Source organism: Acomys russatus, chromosome 12 (assembly GCF_903995435.1).
Source record: "Acomys russatus chromosome 12, mAcoRus1.1, whole genome shotgun sequence".
NCBI lineage: Eukaryota > Metazoa > Chordata > Mammalia > Rodentia > Muridae > Acomys > Acomys russatus.
In genome coordinates, this window is record NC_067148.1 from 27,231,641 (window position 1) to 27,249,984 (window position 18,344).

General features: G+C 42.4%; 1 protein-coding gene across 2 annotated transcripts; it reads right to left on the reverse strand.

The window, feature by feature from the left end:
- Positions 1–245: 245 nt before the first annotated feature.
- Cnot9 (CCR4-NOT transcription complex subunit 9) lies at positions 246–18,257 on the reverse strand. 2 transcript variants are annotated; one of them, XM_051154096.1, is made up of 8 exons: positions 17,825–18,255; positions 10,414–10,593; positions 9,181–9,296; positions 7,399–7,508; positions 6,034–6,143; positions 2,988–3,086; positions 2,412–2,503; positions 246–807 (listed from the first exon to the last, which is right to left on the reverse strand). In XM_051154096.1, exons 1-8 carry the CDS (start codon positions 17,846–17,848, stop codon positions 639–641), a joined length of 900 nt encoding a protein of 299 aa, XP_051010053.1. In that variant the 5' UTR covers positions 17,849–18,255; the 3' UTR covers positions 246–638. The 2 variants fall into 2 exon arrangements, 1 of the variants encoding a protein (XP_051010053.1); XR_007831481.1 differs by lacking the exon at positions 246–807 and adding an exon at positions 2,150–2,296 and having other exon boundaries at positions 2,349–2,503; positions 17,825–18,257.
- Between the last annotated feature and the right edge of the window lie 87 nt (positions 18,258–18,344).

Below are 18,344 nucleotides of genomic sequence, written 5' to 3' on the forward strand. Positions count from 1 at the left end.
CAGCCTGATGGAGCTATTGGTCTGCCAGAGGGGATGCAATGCTCAGATCAACTTTTTATTGAGCATATGCAGCTAACAGACTCGTAAACAGTGCCAATTGACAAAATTTTGCTGAAAACTACAGCTTCTGTCCATTCAACACACCCCTCTCTTGAGATTAAAGAAAACCCAAAGTAAACAAATACTGTAAGAGAGAGAATTAACAGATACATCTTAAGTCTTCCAGGAAGGCAGAGTTTAAAAAAAACAAAACAAAACCACATGGCTTGGTCCCAGGCGCTCACCATGCCTAGAGTTGCTGCTGTCCCCCTTTCTCCTCTCTACCAGCGGCTAGGTAGACGTTCAGAAGCAGGGTCATCTTGGGCATGCTGCAGAACAGCATTTGCTGGTGTTGACACCCTCCTGGGGCTGCGGTGGCAGACTGCTGTGTCAGGAGCCCAATTCCTGGGAGCAGCAGGGGGATCCAGGACCTCCAGTCAGCCCACACACCTCAGCGGGGTACTTTGCCCCTTTCCTCCAGTGCGGTTCAGTATTGAGGTTGTCTATTCCCAGTCAGCAATAAAACCTGAGCTGTTTTCCTCATAGGTTCCACCCCCCACTCCCCAGTTTAGGGGAGCAGTAAGAGGGAAAAGGGAGGATCACTGAGGGGGCAGGGGAATTCCACGGGGATCGGTGACCTGGCCCTCTTGCAGGTTCTTCACCAGTTGTGCAAGCCAGCGTTTTGTGGTGGTGTCATCTTTTAGCACCTGGGCAAAGGTTGTGTCCTTCAGCTGGTCAGGGAGGCATTGTCTGAGTGCTTCGCGTGCCCTACATCAGAAACAAACAAACCAACCAGAAAGACAACAAATAAACCCAAATTTGGGGGCTGGGAAGAGCCCCTTCTTAGATATAAATATACAATCTTCTAGAAATCTATGGCTTTGCCAGGTTACACGAAGAAACTATTAGAATCCCTTAAAGCAGGTGTTATACATAGGTTCAGAAATACCTAGAATGTGTAGTCCACAAATATTTTCACCACACCCAAATGCAGATTTCATGCAAATACAAAATGGAATAAAATGGTACAATAGTTTACTTCAGTCTAAACTTTGTTTTGATTTATTATAATAAACACTGTCAAAATACCATCAGACATAGCTATGATAAATTAAATTACTAAAAAGTTATACACTCTAAAATCAGACATGGCCTCATTTATATGATAAATTAATGGATTTTATTTTTATTTATTTATTTATTTTCAAGACAGGGTTTCTCTGTATAGCCTTGTCTGTCCTGGACTCGCTTTGTAGACCAGGCTGGCCTCGAACTCAGTGATCCGCCTGCCCCTGCCTCCCGAGTGCTGAGATTAAATTAATGGATTTTAATCCTATACTAACACCAGTTATGTTTTTATAGAAATGCTTCAACTTTGTATTTGAAAGCCCTAATAAAAGATGAATAATAAAAACTATTGTAGCAGTTTTTATCTAGAAATCTGCAAACTCCACACAGGGCTGTTCTGAACAGAGTTCTATACTCAAACAGGTAGAATTTATAGTAAGCATATTGCAAACTTGAAGGGAAAAGAAGGAACCACTGAAAAACAGGACAATATGATCAAAGAATAGCTAGGGCTCAAATAACACCAGTGGATAAAGACTGCGTTCACATTAATCAAGCACCTCCATTACTAAGGACTCAAAAAGCACTCCATTATGTGGCTTGGCAGAATCTGAACATGTAGCTTTCAGCATAAATTATGGATTAATAGACAAAAGGTCAAACATTTCTGAAGTGCATTACATCTACAAAGTGTATGACTCTGGCAGAGATCTTGAACATACCAAGAAAAGGTAATAATAAGCTCAGCACCTTACAGGAAGCTGAGAACTGCAAGCTAAAGTGCCCTGGGCTATGGGACTGTGCAGGGGATCTTTAAAGAACACTTGTCTTTCTGATTACTTGGAGTAGCCACAGAGAGCCCAAACCAAACTGTCTGGACTTTCTGGAATTTCAGGGTAGGACAGAATTACAATGGAAAGATCTAACTAGTGGATTTTTTGTTTTTGTTTCTCAAGACAGGGTTTTCTGTGTAATAACCCTTGCTGTCCTGGAATTCTTTATAAACCAGGCTGGCCTTGAATTCAGAGATCCACCTGTCTATGCCTCCTGAGTACTGGGATTAAAAGCATACACGACCATGCCTGGTTTATCTAGTGGGCTTTAAGTTAGAACTTGACATTTTAACAGGAACTTAAGTTTGTCTTAGAAAAAAGTAGAGTTATATCCTTTCCCATCCTCAAGACAAGACCTGAGCAAGAGACTGGAATCCACTCATGAGACTCCCATCCTCAAGACAAGACCTGAGCAAGAGACTGGAATCCACTCATGAGACTATTTCCCTAAAGTCCTGGTTAAATCTTTACCTGGGATTATCTGAGAGACGAAGGTAACATCTTACTACATGCTTCAGCAGACGAGCAGACGGTTCTTTGGATAGCTGCAGGACCATTTTACCCTGTTTTACCCAAAACAAGGGTAGGGGGAGAAAAGCCACAAAATAATTCTAATTGACACCGGAGATTAGATCATCTAAGAACCATTATAGAAGTTTCCAAGATTTTTATTTTTTCCTTTTTGAGACAGGGTCTCTGTAGGTGGTCTTGGCTAGCCTAGATCAGACTGGACTAGAACTCACAGAGATCTGCTTGCCTCTGCCTCCAGAGTTCTGGGATTAAAGGCACGCACTACCATGCCAGCTAGTATTTTTGGGACGAAGCATTGCTGCTTCACTTGGCTGGTATGGAACTCATGCTGGCCTCAAGCCTGCAGTGATCCTTCTACCTCTGTCTGCCTTATAGATACTGAGATAACAGGCATGTACCACTGTACCTGGCCAAAACAGTTATTTCCAGTTAGAAGACTTAGTTTTCAGCCAGTTATAAAGGGACAAGTTATATGATCAGAAGTAGATTGCAAAGAGAGTAAAGGAAAGTACTCACCAAGATCATAGCAACATGGGAAAACCGCTCATATGTCTGACATATATAAGCCAAACCAGTGTCATCTAAGAGGATCTTCTGAAGGATGAATGTGGCAACCTGGAGTAAAACAAAGCAAGTCTAAGGAGCTGCTCAGACTTGTCATTTACTTAGCTAACCATATCTATGCATAATCAGCATTCAAAAATAGAGTAAGCAGAGCTCCCTGTACATTGTACATAACTTTATCAAGCATAACACAAAAGAACAAACATCCCACTGAACAATTACTATATGTCAGGATTTTTTTTTCTAAAGACAATTTATAGGCCTTACTTTTACTGTTGAAGCCATGAAGTACATACCATCATTCTCATTTTATATAAAAGGGAAAACACTAGATAATTACCAGGAGATGGTGTAAAATGAGGCCACCTTGGCCTATATAGTGAGTACCAAACCAGCTTGAACAGGAGCTCAACCCTACCCTCCAGCTCCTATTTTAAATCAGACAATCATTATGTTGGGGAAAAGGTTTGAGAGCGGATCTTACTCTGTAGCCATTGCTATATAGCCTCAAACTCACAGTAATGCCTCAGCCTTCTAAATGTTATGGTTACAGGCAGGAGTCACAATGCTCGCTGGCAGACATTGGCTGGATAACAATGATCTTTCTTTGGTGCCATCAGAACAACTGCTGTTATTGTTCCACTGGATATAATACTGTGATAGGCCAAATAATATACTCCAAAGGCAGCTATGTCTTAATTACCAAACACAGAGAGTGTTGTCTCATGTGAAAAAGGGTCTTTGCAGATATGATTAGGGAACTTGAGCTAGAGATTGCCCACACAGGTCCTAAGAATCCCTGACATCATTCTAAGAGAGAGAGATGGAGATTTAACCACAAAGGAGAGAGGAATGTAAAAGAATGATATGTGAACACGCTCAACTGCTTGCTTCGTAGACAGAAGGGAACCATGTATAATGGACACAAGGAATGCAATTTTAGAAGTGGGGAAAAAAGGGCTCTCTCCCCTATAGCCTCCGGAGGAGCCATGGCCCTGCTCTACCTGGCTTGACTTTAGCTTGTTGAAACTGACTTGTGGCTTCTAGACTGAGAATACATTTACAAATTAAGCCATCAGTTAATTCTGCTAATTTGTCATGACAGCAATAGGCAACTAACACAAACACACACAGCAAAGAGCAAATTCATTAATAAGAGTATTACTTGGTGAGCTTTTAGCCTTGTTTTTGAATTTCACCTAAGTGGAATCACAGTAAAAATTCTTATGTGCTGATTAGTTACATTATATATTCACCTAGGATTAAACCACCAATCAGTGAGGCCAGTGAGATGGCCCTGCAAGTAAAGACACTTGCCACTAACTGAGAACCTGAATTCAATAGTCAAGATCCACGTGCCTGAAGGAGAGAAGCAATTGTCCTCTAACCTTCATATGTGTGCTGTGCATTCACACATACATAACACACATAAACAACCAGCCAATCAACTAACCACCTCTCCAACTAAACTTTAGCACCCCGGAAAAGCATTCACAGCAGGTCTAGGATTAGATCTGCACATCTGCATTTACTAAAGATTTATGTGTGTATTTGCATGAGTATGTGTACACTGCATGGGGGTAGATCTGTGAAGAAGCCAAAGAGGGTGGCAGGTCTTCTCTATCACTCTCTGCCTATTCCTTCCAAGCAGGGTCTCTATCTGAACCTGGGGTTTGTGTTTTCCTCTAGGCTGGAAGGCAGCAAACCCTAGTGATTCGTATCTCAATCCACTCAGAACTGGGGATAGGTGTGCACAGGATGTGCAGCTTGGTATATGGGTGCTGGAATTTGAACTCCAGTTGTCATGATTGTGCATTAAGTGCTCTTAACTACAAGCCATTTTTCCAGTCCCAGATTTTAAAAAGGATTTGTCGGGCTGGAGAGATGGCTCAGAAGTTAAGAGCACTGTCTGTTCTTCCAAGGTCCCAAGTTCAATTCCCAGAAACCACATGGTGACTCAAAACCATCCATAATGAGAGCTGGTGCCTTCTTCTGGCGTGTAGGTACACATGAGAGCAGAGCATTGTATACATAAGAAATAAACAAATCTTAAAAAAGAAAAAGACTTGTCCATTTTTATGCGCATGGGTGTTTTGCCATCATCTATGTCTATACACCATGTGCATGTAATACTACTCACAGAGGTCAAGAGGGCATTGGATTTCCTGGGACTGGAGTTACAGGTGGTTGTGAACCACCACATGGGTGAAAGGAATTAAACCTGGGTCCCCTGGAAAAATAGCCAGTGCTCTTAACCACTGAACTATCTCTCCAGACTTACCCCAGCATTTAAAAAATATTTCCCAGGTTATTTGATCATTCATGACAGCCTTGACAAAGAACGTTTATTACAGTGTGTCTACTATGGGCAAAGTGTTATAAGTGCTGCTCCCCCCCCCCCCAATAAATACAAGCCTGGTATTGTGGTATATGTCCATAATTCTAGTATTCAGGAGTCTGAGGTAGAAGGATTGTTCCAAATTTGAGAGAGAATTTTATGTGCACTATGTGTGTGCAGGTGCTCTTTGAAGCCAGAAGGCTGATTATCCTGGGTGCTTTAAGAAAGTTGAGCAAGCTATGCAGAGCAAGCCAGTAGCAGCACTCCTCTATCGGCTTCTGCATCAATTCTTGCCTTGACTTTCTGCTCTGACTTCCCTGGATACTGGACTATAAATTGTAAAATGAAACAAACCCTTTCATCCTCAAGTTGCTTCTGGTCACAGTATATTAATCACAGCAAGAGAAATCTTAACTAAGACATTGATGACCCAAGTTTGGCCCCCAGAACTTACACAGAAAGCCAGATGCAGCAGTATGCACCTGTAATGAGATGGAAAGCAGAGACACAACGTAGACAGTGACAACCAACTCCCTAAAATTGTCCTTTATCTCAACAGGTGTGGCATGGCACAGTCACTCACCCACTCAAGTAAATACATTTTAAAAAGCAGTAGCTCCAGAGCCAAAACAATGCTCACTCTCATTTAAAAGCACATACCGTTTTGGAAAGTTCACTTCCAGATTCCATAATACGCAAACACAGAGGGATGATTTCTGTTGTTAATAAAAAGTTGATTACTTCTTGCTCATCTGTTTTAACCAAGGCCCCTAAGGAAAATATGAACAAGAAAAATTATTTTAGAGAAAAGATACATTTACTCTGTATTGTTCATCAAAAATAAGGCTTTTCTGGTTTGTGTTTTGTTTTTCGAGACAGGGTTTTCTCTGTTAGCTTGGCTGTCCTGGACCACACCCAGCTCAAAAATAAGCTATGGAATTTAGCCAGGTGTGGTGGCCAATGCCTTTAATCCCAGCACTTGGGGGCCAAAGACAGGTGGATCTCTTTGAGTTCAATGCCAGCCTGGTGTACAAAGGGAGTTCAGGACAGCCAAGGCTACACAGAGAAACCCTGTCTCAAAAAACAAAACAAAACAAAAGAAAAAAGTTATGGAATTTAATGTGATGTATAGATTGTGATTTCCATGTCAGGGAATCCATATGAACCAAAGACAACAAACGAGTCAGATGTTGAGTCATGAATGTAATCCTAGCACCGGGAAGGTAAGACAGGAAGATGCTGAATTGAAGGTCAACCTGGGCTATCCAGAGTTAGAGAAGAGGGAGAGGGAGAAGAAGGGGAGAGGGAGAGAGAGGTACTGATTCACGTAGGCACATTATACATGAAGAAAATATTAAAACAGAAAGGTATAAAAAAAAAAATTTACTGAATTAACTTCTTGCCATACACAAAGGTATATATATGCCTATCATGCAAAACACTCATGAGACTGAAGTAAGATTGTGAGCTCAAGGCCAGCCTGGGTAATTTAATAAGACATTGTGTCAAAATTTACAAAATAAAAATAAAGCAAGTAGGGAAAATGGTCAGTGTTAAGAGCATTAGCTTAGTACAAGGCTCTGAGTTATTGAATTAAGTTCACTCAACTTAGTTAACATAAAATTATTCTTTACTCCCTCTATATTTGGTGCTAAAATCAAATCTTGATTTCCGATCCTCACAGCTTTACTAACATTAAGAATGGTGCCGCAGAGGAAGGGGATGCAGGATATCTGTATGAGACCTGATAGGCTGTGGTCAGACAGTGGGGGAGGAGGGGCCCCTGTTAGAGGTCTAGGGGAGGGGAATAGGGCAGAAGGAGAGAGAGTGGGAAGGGGAAGATAAGAGCAATGGGATAACTATCTCGGTTGTAAATAAAAATAGAAAAAACATTACATAAAGAAGAATGATGCCTGCTAAGTTTTCAAGCAGGTAGAGAGCTTGCCTAGCATGCATAAAACCCTGGGTTCAATCACCTGCTCCTCATCTCCAGAAAAACAAAACAAAAACAAAAAAATAACTTACCAATAACTCCAAGGCTGGTGAGCCGAAGATATTCAAAGGGACGAGTCTTGCTGACTGTGTGCAAAAAGGGGTACAAAAAAAGTGGGATGTGTGCTGCAAGAAAAGCTGACCTGAAAGAAAAAAACAACCACATTCAGAACACAGAGTTACTTCTAAACATTACATTTCTAAACCTGAAACAAGTGAGATTGTTAGAGAAACGAATACATACACACACATATATGCTCCCCACCACCCCTAAGCAGGTTTCTCTGTGTAGCCTTGGCTGTCCAGGACTCACTTTGCAGACCAGGCTGACCTCGAACAGAGATCTGCCTGCTTCTGCCTCCCAGTGCAGGGATTACAGACGTGCCATCACACCTGACCCAGAGTAAGGAATCTTTAGAAAATAATTTTATTGTTTTTTAGTTGACCAACATTGTTAAGTGTATAATTTTGATCCTTAGGAGACATGTGTCAATACCTGGAGATATATTTGACTGTCAGAAATCAGAGATGTTGAGGGCTACAAGTTCAGTCACAGAAGCTAGACATGTCTACACTGCTTAGAAGAGCACCTTCTGCCCTCACTGGCACACCATAAAGACTCAGTTAAAGTGTCAATGTGGAACAGCAACCTAGGCTAGGGTGATTTAAAGCAACAGAGCTTACTTTCAACCTTCACTGAAACCTTAAAAACTGACTAACTCAAAAGTACTCCACTATAGGTTAAAAACAAACAAAAAATAAACTCAAGCCACAAATGCTAAAGCCAATGTGCAACTGTACATTGATACACAATCCTAGCGCTCAGAGACCCGCCTAAAGGAGAATTAAAGAGTTTGGGAACAGCCTAAAGACACTGTCTAAAACAAGACAAGACAAAACAAAAGGCTAAAGAGAATCTTCCAGGAGGCTGAAAAGATGTTTCTAAGTGGTTAAGAGCATTTGCTGAGACCTGAGTTCAGTGCCCACATGCACTTCCTGCAGCTTACAACTGCCTTTGGTAGTTCCAGCTACAGGGGAATCTTCTAGTCCTTGCAAGCATCCAGACAGGAGTGGCAGCTAGGCACATGTGTATGCCCTTAGACAGATATACACACCTATCGATTAATTCCGTACCTGTGATTTCACAGACTGTCAGAGAAAACCAGGATTATTCGCTGCGGTTTATTTGTACACAGGGAGTTTCTCTGTGTAGCCTTGTCTGTCCTGGACTCGCTTTGTAGACCAGGATGGCCTCAAACTCACAGTGATCCACCTACCTCTGCCTCCTTAGTGCTGAGATTAAATATGTGTGCCACCACACCCAGCTTCCAGAAAGTATTTTTAAGGTAACTAAGCAACATCTTTCCTCTTACAACATAGCAAATCACTAAATTAGTAAACTATTCCTACTATGTTAAAAGTATGGAATCAAGCTGGGGGTGGGGTGGGGTGGGGTTGGTGGCACACACCTTTAATCCGAGCACTCGGGAGGCACAGGCAGGTAGATCTCTGTGAGTTCAAGGCCAGCCTGGTCTACAAAGGGAGTCCAGGGCAGCCAAGGCTACCCACAGAAATCCTGACTTGAGAAACCAAAAGAAAAACAAAAACATAACAAAAAACACAAACAAAAAAACCTTACCCTAATAAAACTTGTAAGAAAAAGAGCCATTGCCTTGAATAAATAAAAATTGAGCAATTTCTGAAGACTAATACCCACATGTTACATTGCATGTCCTTTCTCTGATCACTCAGCAAAGGCATGTAAGTTCCTATCAAATACCCATCCACCCCCATTAACACACTCAAAGCACTTACCTGGTCTCTGGGTGTGAGGCTACACACTGAAGCAATGCTAGAGCATTGCACACTCTGTTAGACTGGTGTGCTGTCAAGGTTGGAGGGTTGATAGATGGATAAATATTTACAATTTCCTGAAAAATACAAAGAATTCCACATAATTAATTAATCACAAAATTATTACTAACGCCACAGCATACTAACTAGTTCCTGCAGAAACTCATTCATTCTTTCATCGAAGGGTATTAGACTAGGCAAGACCTTTTCCTGCGTGTTTCTAGGAATACTGCTATGGAAGCAACTAGGGCTCCTATACTTCTAGATTTTGCAGCTAGTCTTTATTTTCCTGCATTTTATGTGTGTTTTGCCTGCATGCACTATCTGTGCACCACATGTACACAATGCCCGCAAAAACCAGAAAGAGGGCCAGATCCCCAGGAACTGGAGTTATAGCTGGTTGTAAGCTGCAATGTAGATGCTAGGAATCAAATCTAGGACTTCTTCTACTTTATAATGAGACCCATGTTGAATACAATTCTGTTTATTTTAGCTGAAAACCCATCTGTAACACTAACAGATTTGGAAGACTATTAGTAATTTGGGGAGAAACTTCATAGGACGGTTATTCTAATACCTTGGTATTGCTCCATTTTATTCGGCCTGTCTTAAATTTCAGTTATTTATTCTTTGTCTTATTTGTATGTGTGGTGTGTATGCACATCACAGCACATGTATCAGAAGACAACCTGCAGGATTCACATTTCTCGTTGTAACCAGAGATCAAGTTCAGGGTGTCAAGCTTGGCAGCAAGTGCCTTTACCCAATGAGCCACTTTACCAGATGCAGTTGTTTATTCCTTAACACATAGAGAAACCCACCTTTAATCCTATACTTGCTACACCTTTATCTCAAAAATATCTTTCCTCAGACCACACCTATGGTTCTAATACTATTTCTATATTTCTGTATTCTTCCCTCCTATACAGATCTATCCTGCCATACTTCTAAAAGCGGTTTCTCAACATAGTTCTTAGATTCACCTGTTAAGCACAGATTTTAAGGCCTACCTCTCAGACCAACTAAATTCAATCTTCTGAGTAGATCCCCAAAAGATGCATTTAACAAATACAAAATATTAACATTTAAATAACCATTCTAAAGTCTTCAAAAATCATTTGACCAAAGGAAGAGAAAAATAGAAGTGCAATAAGATAAACACGACTAAATTCCTACTTGTGGATATATACCCACCTGTAAAAGTGCTGCAATAGTACCAAATGAATGCCACAGCATGGGTGCAAGGTCAGGGACAGATTCTCGCTTCTTGCTTAGCTCTAGCAAAGCATTTTCCCTCGTCTCAGGACTAGACAGTTCATTGATCCACTGATAAATCTTCTCTCTGTCCACTTGGGCCAGTGCAGTAGGCACAGGCTTCAGGGGAAAACAAGAAAACATATGTCAATTTATTTCAATTAAACCAAGTCTTACCCTGCAGTAGAACTTTATAAACATGTATTTTTAAAAAGAGACTTATTTGTCATGTACACAGTGTGGTACCCATATGTGTGCCTGTACACCAGAAGAGGGCACCAGACTTCAAATTAGATGGTTGTGAGCCACCTTGTGGTTGCTGGGAATTCAACTCAGGACCCACGGAAAAGCAACCATGCTCTTAACCTCTGAGCATCTCTCCAGCCCTATAACCGTATTTTTATACATATAGGAGCTTCACTAAACACATATTTGATACAAAGTAACTCAACCTATTTGGCTTTAATATATCAGGGTGCACCTTTATAACGGAATATTATGTAGCCTTTTATGAAAATTCATAGCTTGATACGGACCATACTAAATAAAAAAAGAAAGGATACATGTTTAGATCATTACACCACCTTAAAAATTTCACAAAAATATAAGTCCTAGCCTAGTTCTCATAGAAAAAGTCCTTCAACATAATAACTACACAGAGAAACCCTGTCTCAAAAAAAAAAAACCAAAACCAAAACCAAAACCAAAAAAAAAAAAAAAAAAAAAAAAAAAAAAAACTACCCTGGTCAGTCCCCATTCCAGGCAACCTTCTCACAAATCTTGTCATACAAACCACCACCACCAATAAACTCCACTAAGAACCAGACTGGAACTTGTATTCAGCACCCCTGTACCTCAACGTGACTGGTAGTCAGTTGCCAGACAGCGTGCTGTGACACTCTTGTAACAAGTCCCATCCTCATATATTCCCTTCCCAGAGCTGATTTAATGCCAGCAGACAGTGCCCCCGCCAGTGATACAGGCATCCTTAAGACCAATGCCTCAAAAGGCATAACCACTTCCTCCACAAGTTACTTGCGAAGGTTGCAGTCTCCATGTGACACTGATCCAGAACCCCTTCCAATGGGTGGTAACGAGGCCCGCGAAGGCATTAGCTTCAGTTCTGCAGCCATTCTAGCAGCAGAAGGGTAGTTTGGTGCCTACATGGGAGCTTCATTTTTATCATCCCTATTCATTCCACCCTGGCCTTTTAGTAACAGCAGTCCTTAAGGCAACTGAATATATACTTGAATATAGTAATATATAGTTGCTTTTAAAATAAAAAGTGGCCATGAATTTCAGAGAGCGAGGAGGTAGGGGTACATGGGAGTTTTGGGGGAAGGAAGAGGGAATGATGGAATTATACTATAACCTCAAAAAATAAAAACATTAAAAAATTAAAACAGGAGCTAACATTTTTACTTTCAACCAAACTCGTCTCAGGAAAGATACTCACTTAAGTAAGCCATCAATAGCTATCCCATTTATCACAAAACTAATGTGAATAGAAAGACATTCATAAATTATTTTAAATAAGTATTTATCTGTAAATTGTAAAAGTCATCCCCTTTGGTGAGCTGAAAATTTGGGTGTTGATGGGGTTTTTCTTTCTTTCTTTCTTTTTTTTTGGGGGGGGGGGGGGTTTCAAGACAAGGCTTCTCCGTGTAGCCCTGGCTGTCCTGGACCCACTTTGTACACCAGGCTGGCCTCGAACTCACAGAGATCAACCAGTGAATCAATCTTATCGACCACTTTCCTGCCAAGAGTAGGGCACCTGGGATTTGATTAAAGACAATGCTAATAAAATGAGTTGGGAAACTGGCTCAGTATGTACCTATGGTCAAGGGCAACACACACACACACACACACACACACACACACACACACACACACACACACACACACACACACAGTGTCCAGGGATGCTAAAATCGTCAGTAGAAATCAGTGAAGAACTTTTATTAAAGTTGTTCTAATGACTATGCTAAACATTTACTCTGGCTGTTTAATGACCAATAATAGCCATTTCAGGAGATTAAATGACATAACTTCTACTTATCTCAGTAAGTCTATAGAAAAGCAATGCTACTTATTAACACAGAAAGTCATTTAACTAGTCTATGAACCTAGTCAATGATCATCTACTTTAAAGTTTTTTAATTTACTTATTTAGTGCACGTGTATGTGTCATGGTACATGTGTGGAAGTCAGAGAACAACCTGTGGGAGTTTTTTTTTTCCCTTCCACCATGTGGGTTCTGGGGACAAACTCAGGCCATCAGGCAAGCACTTTATCTTCTGAGCCACCAAGTCCATCTAACTAGCGACTTTCTCCCCTGAAATCATCAGTATTCTACTTATTTACACAGTAAGAGTGTGGGTGTGGTATATATACATGTGGGGCCAAGATGTACACAGAGACCTCCTCAATCATTCTCTGCCACATTCCTTTGAGACAGGGTCTCTCACTGAACCTGGCACTATGCTGGTAGTTAGCAAACCCTAGTGATCCTTCTGTCTCTGGGCTACAGACCCGTAGTCACAGCTGGCTTTTTATGTGAGCTGAGCCTGACCTCAGGTTCTCATGCTTGAGCAGCAAGTGGTCTTACCGGCTCAGCTATCTATCTCCCTTTGCCCGCTTACATTTACTAATCTTACAAATAACCCTTCGTTGGTTTCTGTTCCTATTAAATAGAAAAGAACATTTTGACAATGTTAGGATATATCTCATAGTGGCAAGAGCACGAATAATTCAACCACCTCAGCATCTTTTGTTAGTGTCTTTATTGTCCTTTACTAGTATTTCCTATCTCCCTGCTAAAGGGATGGTTTCCTTGCTGTATATTAAAAAGAGAGAGCTGGAAATAGGTCAGTGGTAGGTCTCTTGCCTAATATGTATGAGGCCCTAAACTCAATTCACAGCAGAAAAAAATAAAATAAAATGAATAAATAATAAAGCAGCTTTAGTGCTGGGGAGATGGTTCAGTCAGTAAAGCGCTTGCCATGAAAGTATGGGACTTGAGTTTAATGTACAGAACCCACGTAAAAAGCCAGCTGTGGCGGCCCATGTTTGCAATCCTAACATTGCTGAGGCTTACTGGCCAGCCAATTTAGACCAACTGCAAGATCCAGGTCAGAGACTTCACCTCAAGTACCACTCAGAGGAACAACTCCCAAAGTTGACCTCTGGTTTCCACACATATCCCCACCCCTCAAAGAAGTTTTCATTATTAAGCAAAACCCAAGCATCTTCTCAAAACAAGTTATTGTGGGCATTGCTGTGTGTAATACTCCCTGTTGTTGTTAACTTATCAGTGTGGCCTAATAATGTTTATCATTAGGCCTATAACTATTATTACAGCAGTATTTTCTAACCCGCTAGCAATCAGTGAAAGACACAAACAGACATCTGTTACATTTTTAAACAGCCTTAGTTAACCTAGGGCAGGGCAGATATTAATCTTCTAAACTCCTTCCCATAGTGGGGCAGGTATCCCATGCCATCTGCTTCTAATAATTTCTATCAAGCTACCTTCCATCCATAATCCCAAATACTTGCTAACTATCATCATCTGGGCCAAGTGTCCATCCAAGCTGGCCATGTGCTTCTCCTCCACTTAACCCATCATGGCCTCTTGCTTCCTCTTCTCTTCCGGTCCCTCTTCTCCCAAGATTCTCTGTCTCCCCAAACCCAGGAAGCTACCCATGCCTATCCTATTTGCCCTGTCCAGGGTGATGGTCAACAGGTTAGGCTCTTAGGCAAGGTGGGTCACAGAGACCCCATGCAGTAATTAGCATCAAAATACATCAGACCAACCTCCAACAACTCCCTCTCAATTTCTAGTAAATAATCTGTTATTGGGAATTTCACTCCCCCTCCCCCAGATCAAAATAACATAAGTGCCAGGCGTGGTGGCGCATGGATTTAATCCCAGCACTCTGGAGGCAGAGGCAGGCAGATGACTGTGAGTTCGAGGCCAGCCTGGTCTACAAAGTGAGTCTAGGATAGGCAAGGCTACACAGAGAAACCCTGTCTCAAAAAACCAAAGGAAAAAAACAAAACAAACAAACAAAAAAGAAAAGCAAGCAGTTTTGATTATGGGCATAGGGGATTGTGAAGAAAATGGACTCAAATTTGTATCATAATTATCCTAATGAATGAGTGGTACAAAGAACTTGTCAAAGCCATAAGGGTCAAACAGCAAAACAAATATTTTAAAATTTATGTATGGCACGGTAAATGTAATTGAAGAAATACATATTGAGAACCTTTTATGAGTAGTGTGCCACAAGTTTTTTGTTTGTTTTGCTTTTGAGACCAGGGTCTGTATAGCAACTTGCAGAGATATGCCTGCTCCTGCTCGCCAAGTTCTGGGACCAAAGGCATGTAGCACCATGGTTGGCTTAATATGCCATAAGGAGTAACAACAACAACAACAACAGGCAAACAAGTAGGTAAAAATCTTGAAAGAGGGCATGTTCAGATGTTGAAATCAACCAACCATCCAACCTTGAAGAACTCCCTCATCACCAACTCTGTTTTTCAATTTGCTGCTTCTCAAATAGTATGTATAATTGGAGAAGAAAGAACAAAAGGAGCTATGGGCTTCTTTCCAGCTGCTGCCTGCCAAATCGTGCCTGACCTCATGGTTGCCCTCAGACCTTGGTGAAGCAAGATCATCAAAAAGCGGATCAAGAATTCCATTTGGCACCAGTCAGACCAATGTCAAAATTAAGGATAACTGGAAACCTTGAGGTCTTGACAAAAGATACAGAAAAGATTAAAAGGCCAAATTCTAATGTCCAGTATGATTATGGGAATACCAAGAAAACAAAGCACGCTGCCCAGCAGCTTCTGGAAGTTCCTGGTATACACCAAAAGGGAGCTTAAAGTGCTCCAGATGTGTAACCATCTTACTGTGCTGGAATTGCTCAGTTTCCTCGAAGAACTACAAAACCACCAAAGAAAAAAACAGTACAGCTGGCCATCAGAGTTACCAATTAGGCTGTGCGATGCAATAACGTGGCTTACATGCATGCTTTAATTGTGCTTAAATAAAATCACACACACACACACACACACACACACACACACACACCTCTATGGAAACTATAATTGCCTAATTAAGAACCTGAACAATTATAAACAGAAACATGGATACAGGATATAAAATACTACTGGCTCTGAAAAGAAGACAGATCAAACTTCATGAAGCAGTATGTACTTAAAATTTTTTAAAAGTTTATTTTGTGTGTACTGTGAGTTATGGGGATTCAACTCAGGTCATCAGGCTTGGCAACAAGAGTCTTTACCCGCTAAGCCATCTCATAGTCCCCCAAGTTTTCAGATAGGTCTCAGTTATGCTTAGCCCCATCCCCCTTTTGAGACAGGACCTCATCATGTAACTCTGGCTGGCCTAAAATGCTAATTAGACCAGGCTGGCCTCAAATTCACAGATCTTTCTGCTTCTGCCTCCCTGCAGGCTGGGATTTAAAAGCATGACATCACGCCCATCAGACTGTTCACTTTTAGGGAGGCGTCTCTAGGGACTGAACCCAGGGTGTCATACATGCTAGGCCAAGTGCTCTGCTATAGTTACTATCTCCAACCATTTTTTAAAAAGTGTTCTGAGATAGTCTTTATTTATTAAGTTGCTTAGGCTGGTCTTGAACCTGCAAGCCTGACCCGCCTGAGCTAATAGTACAGGTGTACTGCCACCGTGCTCTGGTGAGTATTTTTCTAATCTTTTTGGACAGGGTGTCACTAATGCCATCACACTGGCCTGGAAATCTACAAAAATCCCACCTGCCTCTGCCTTCCAAGTACATCTGTCCTGAATATTTCATTTATCGTTCAAGTTAGTTGTTCTTGTTCTATTTCGTCATTATGTCATGTTGTCTCATAACGTGATTTTAGTACATATCTTCCTGAAATCATTTCCCTTTGGTGAAACAAAGTGGAACTGACCTTTGGAAGTGTTCTTAAACTATCCTGCTTCACCTATGGTTGTTGAGAGTAGCCATTCAGTCAGCATTATTTGAGTGCTTACCTTGTAGTAGGAATTGTCCTAGCAGTGGGGGTAACCAAGTTAAACAGGATTCACCAAGTACCTGGCCCTGACATCAAGAGGGAGACAGACAACCCACATGTCAAAACAAAACAACCCAAAACAAAATAAAAACCCGGTAATTATTTGGTTTTTTTGTTTTCGTGTTTCAAGACAGGGTTTCTCTGTGTAGCCTTGGCTGTTCTGGACTTGCTTTGTAGACCAGGCTGGCCTCGAACTCACAGCCATCCGCCTGCCTCTGCCTCCCGAGTGCTAGAATTAAAGGCGTGCGCTACCGCTGGCCGGCAAAATCCAATAATTAAATATCAGGATCAATGTTTTATAAGAGAAAATGTTGGGGTTACACGCCACTATGAACATGGTCAGGGAAAGTCACTCCGAGGCGGACTTGTGTGCATACTTGGCGGCAGAGTCCTAAGAAGGGCATTCCAGGTAGAGAAATTAGAAACTGCATCTTGCAGCGGAAAGTGCATATACGTTTTTGGTCGGAGCTTAAGGGCCAAGTGACAAAAACAGAGTCCATAAACGTGACTAAGGGACCACATCATACAGGCCTTGTAGGCCAAGGGCTCAACTTTCTCTAAATTCAACTGAAAGCCACAGTATGTATGACTTCAGGTAGGTGTGATACGAGATTGGCTTTTCTAATTAAAAGATAAAACAAGAAGGGCGGTGGTGGCGACGCCTTTAATCCCAGCACTCGGGAGGCAGAGGCAGGCGGATCTCTGTGAGTTCGAGGCCAGCCTGGTCTACAAAGCGAGTCCAGGCCAGCCAAGGCTACAGAGAAAACCTAATCTTAAAACCAAAAAAGATAAAACAAGATGCGCGAGGAAGGCTCTAAACACAGAGAACCGTAAGTCAGATCCTGAACTTCGGGTTTCTGGCTTTCTACATGCAAAGCAAGTTATCTTGAGCTAGAAGCAATTTCCTTCCCAGAGAGGAGTTCCGGGAGCACGGGACCAGAACGAATGGCCGTGGAATTATCCTCATCCCTGCAGACACCCAGCCCACAACCGGCGTCCAGAAACTGACGCCGAGCGCAAATGAATCAATGAATGGCCTGCTGAGGCCGCGGGACCAGGCCTCGGCGCCGGAAAAGAACGCGGAGGCCGCGCGGGAGGCCAGAAGAGGGGGGTTCGGCGAGGATCCGGCTCCGCCACGGTCAGGGCGCGGTGCGGAGAATCCCGGACCTCGCGGCTTAGGGGCAGGAGCAAGCTGGACTTGGGGCCCGGCTCTGGGAGCTAGAAAACAGGCGGAGACCGGCATCCAATCGCAACAACTCACCGCTGCCGTCGCCAGGCTGTGCATGTTGAGAGCGCCGCCGCCCTCCTCCTTCCGCCGGACGCGAAGGACCCGCGTCCTAGCTCTAGCGGTTGTGCAGCCGGAGATGAAGAGCCCCCATGCGACTACGGCTCGCTCCTCCCCCTTCGCAGCTCTTTGACCTCTCACCTCTGACCCTCCGCCCACACCGCCCTTTCCCGCCTCCTGGCCCTCGGCCTAGCAAATAGTCCCAAAGTATGTTCTTTGCGCCCTCAGCTTCAGAATCAAAATGATGTCTGCAGCCTACTGGTCCTCGTATCCCTACGGCATCGCAGGTATATCCCTGGAGGAGCGTCCACTCTCACTTTCCTCTTAAGGCTAGAGAAGGGCGGGAAAAGGCCGGCTGGCTTGTAAGGACAGAAATTGCGCATGCTCAAGCAGGCTAAGCGAGAGGAAATGGTGGGAGGTCCGAAGTGGGTTAAAAAAAAAAGTGGAGAGTGCGCATGCGCATTAAAGCAGCGTCACGCAGAGGCGGGGCCTCCCG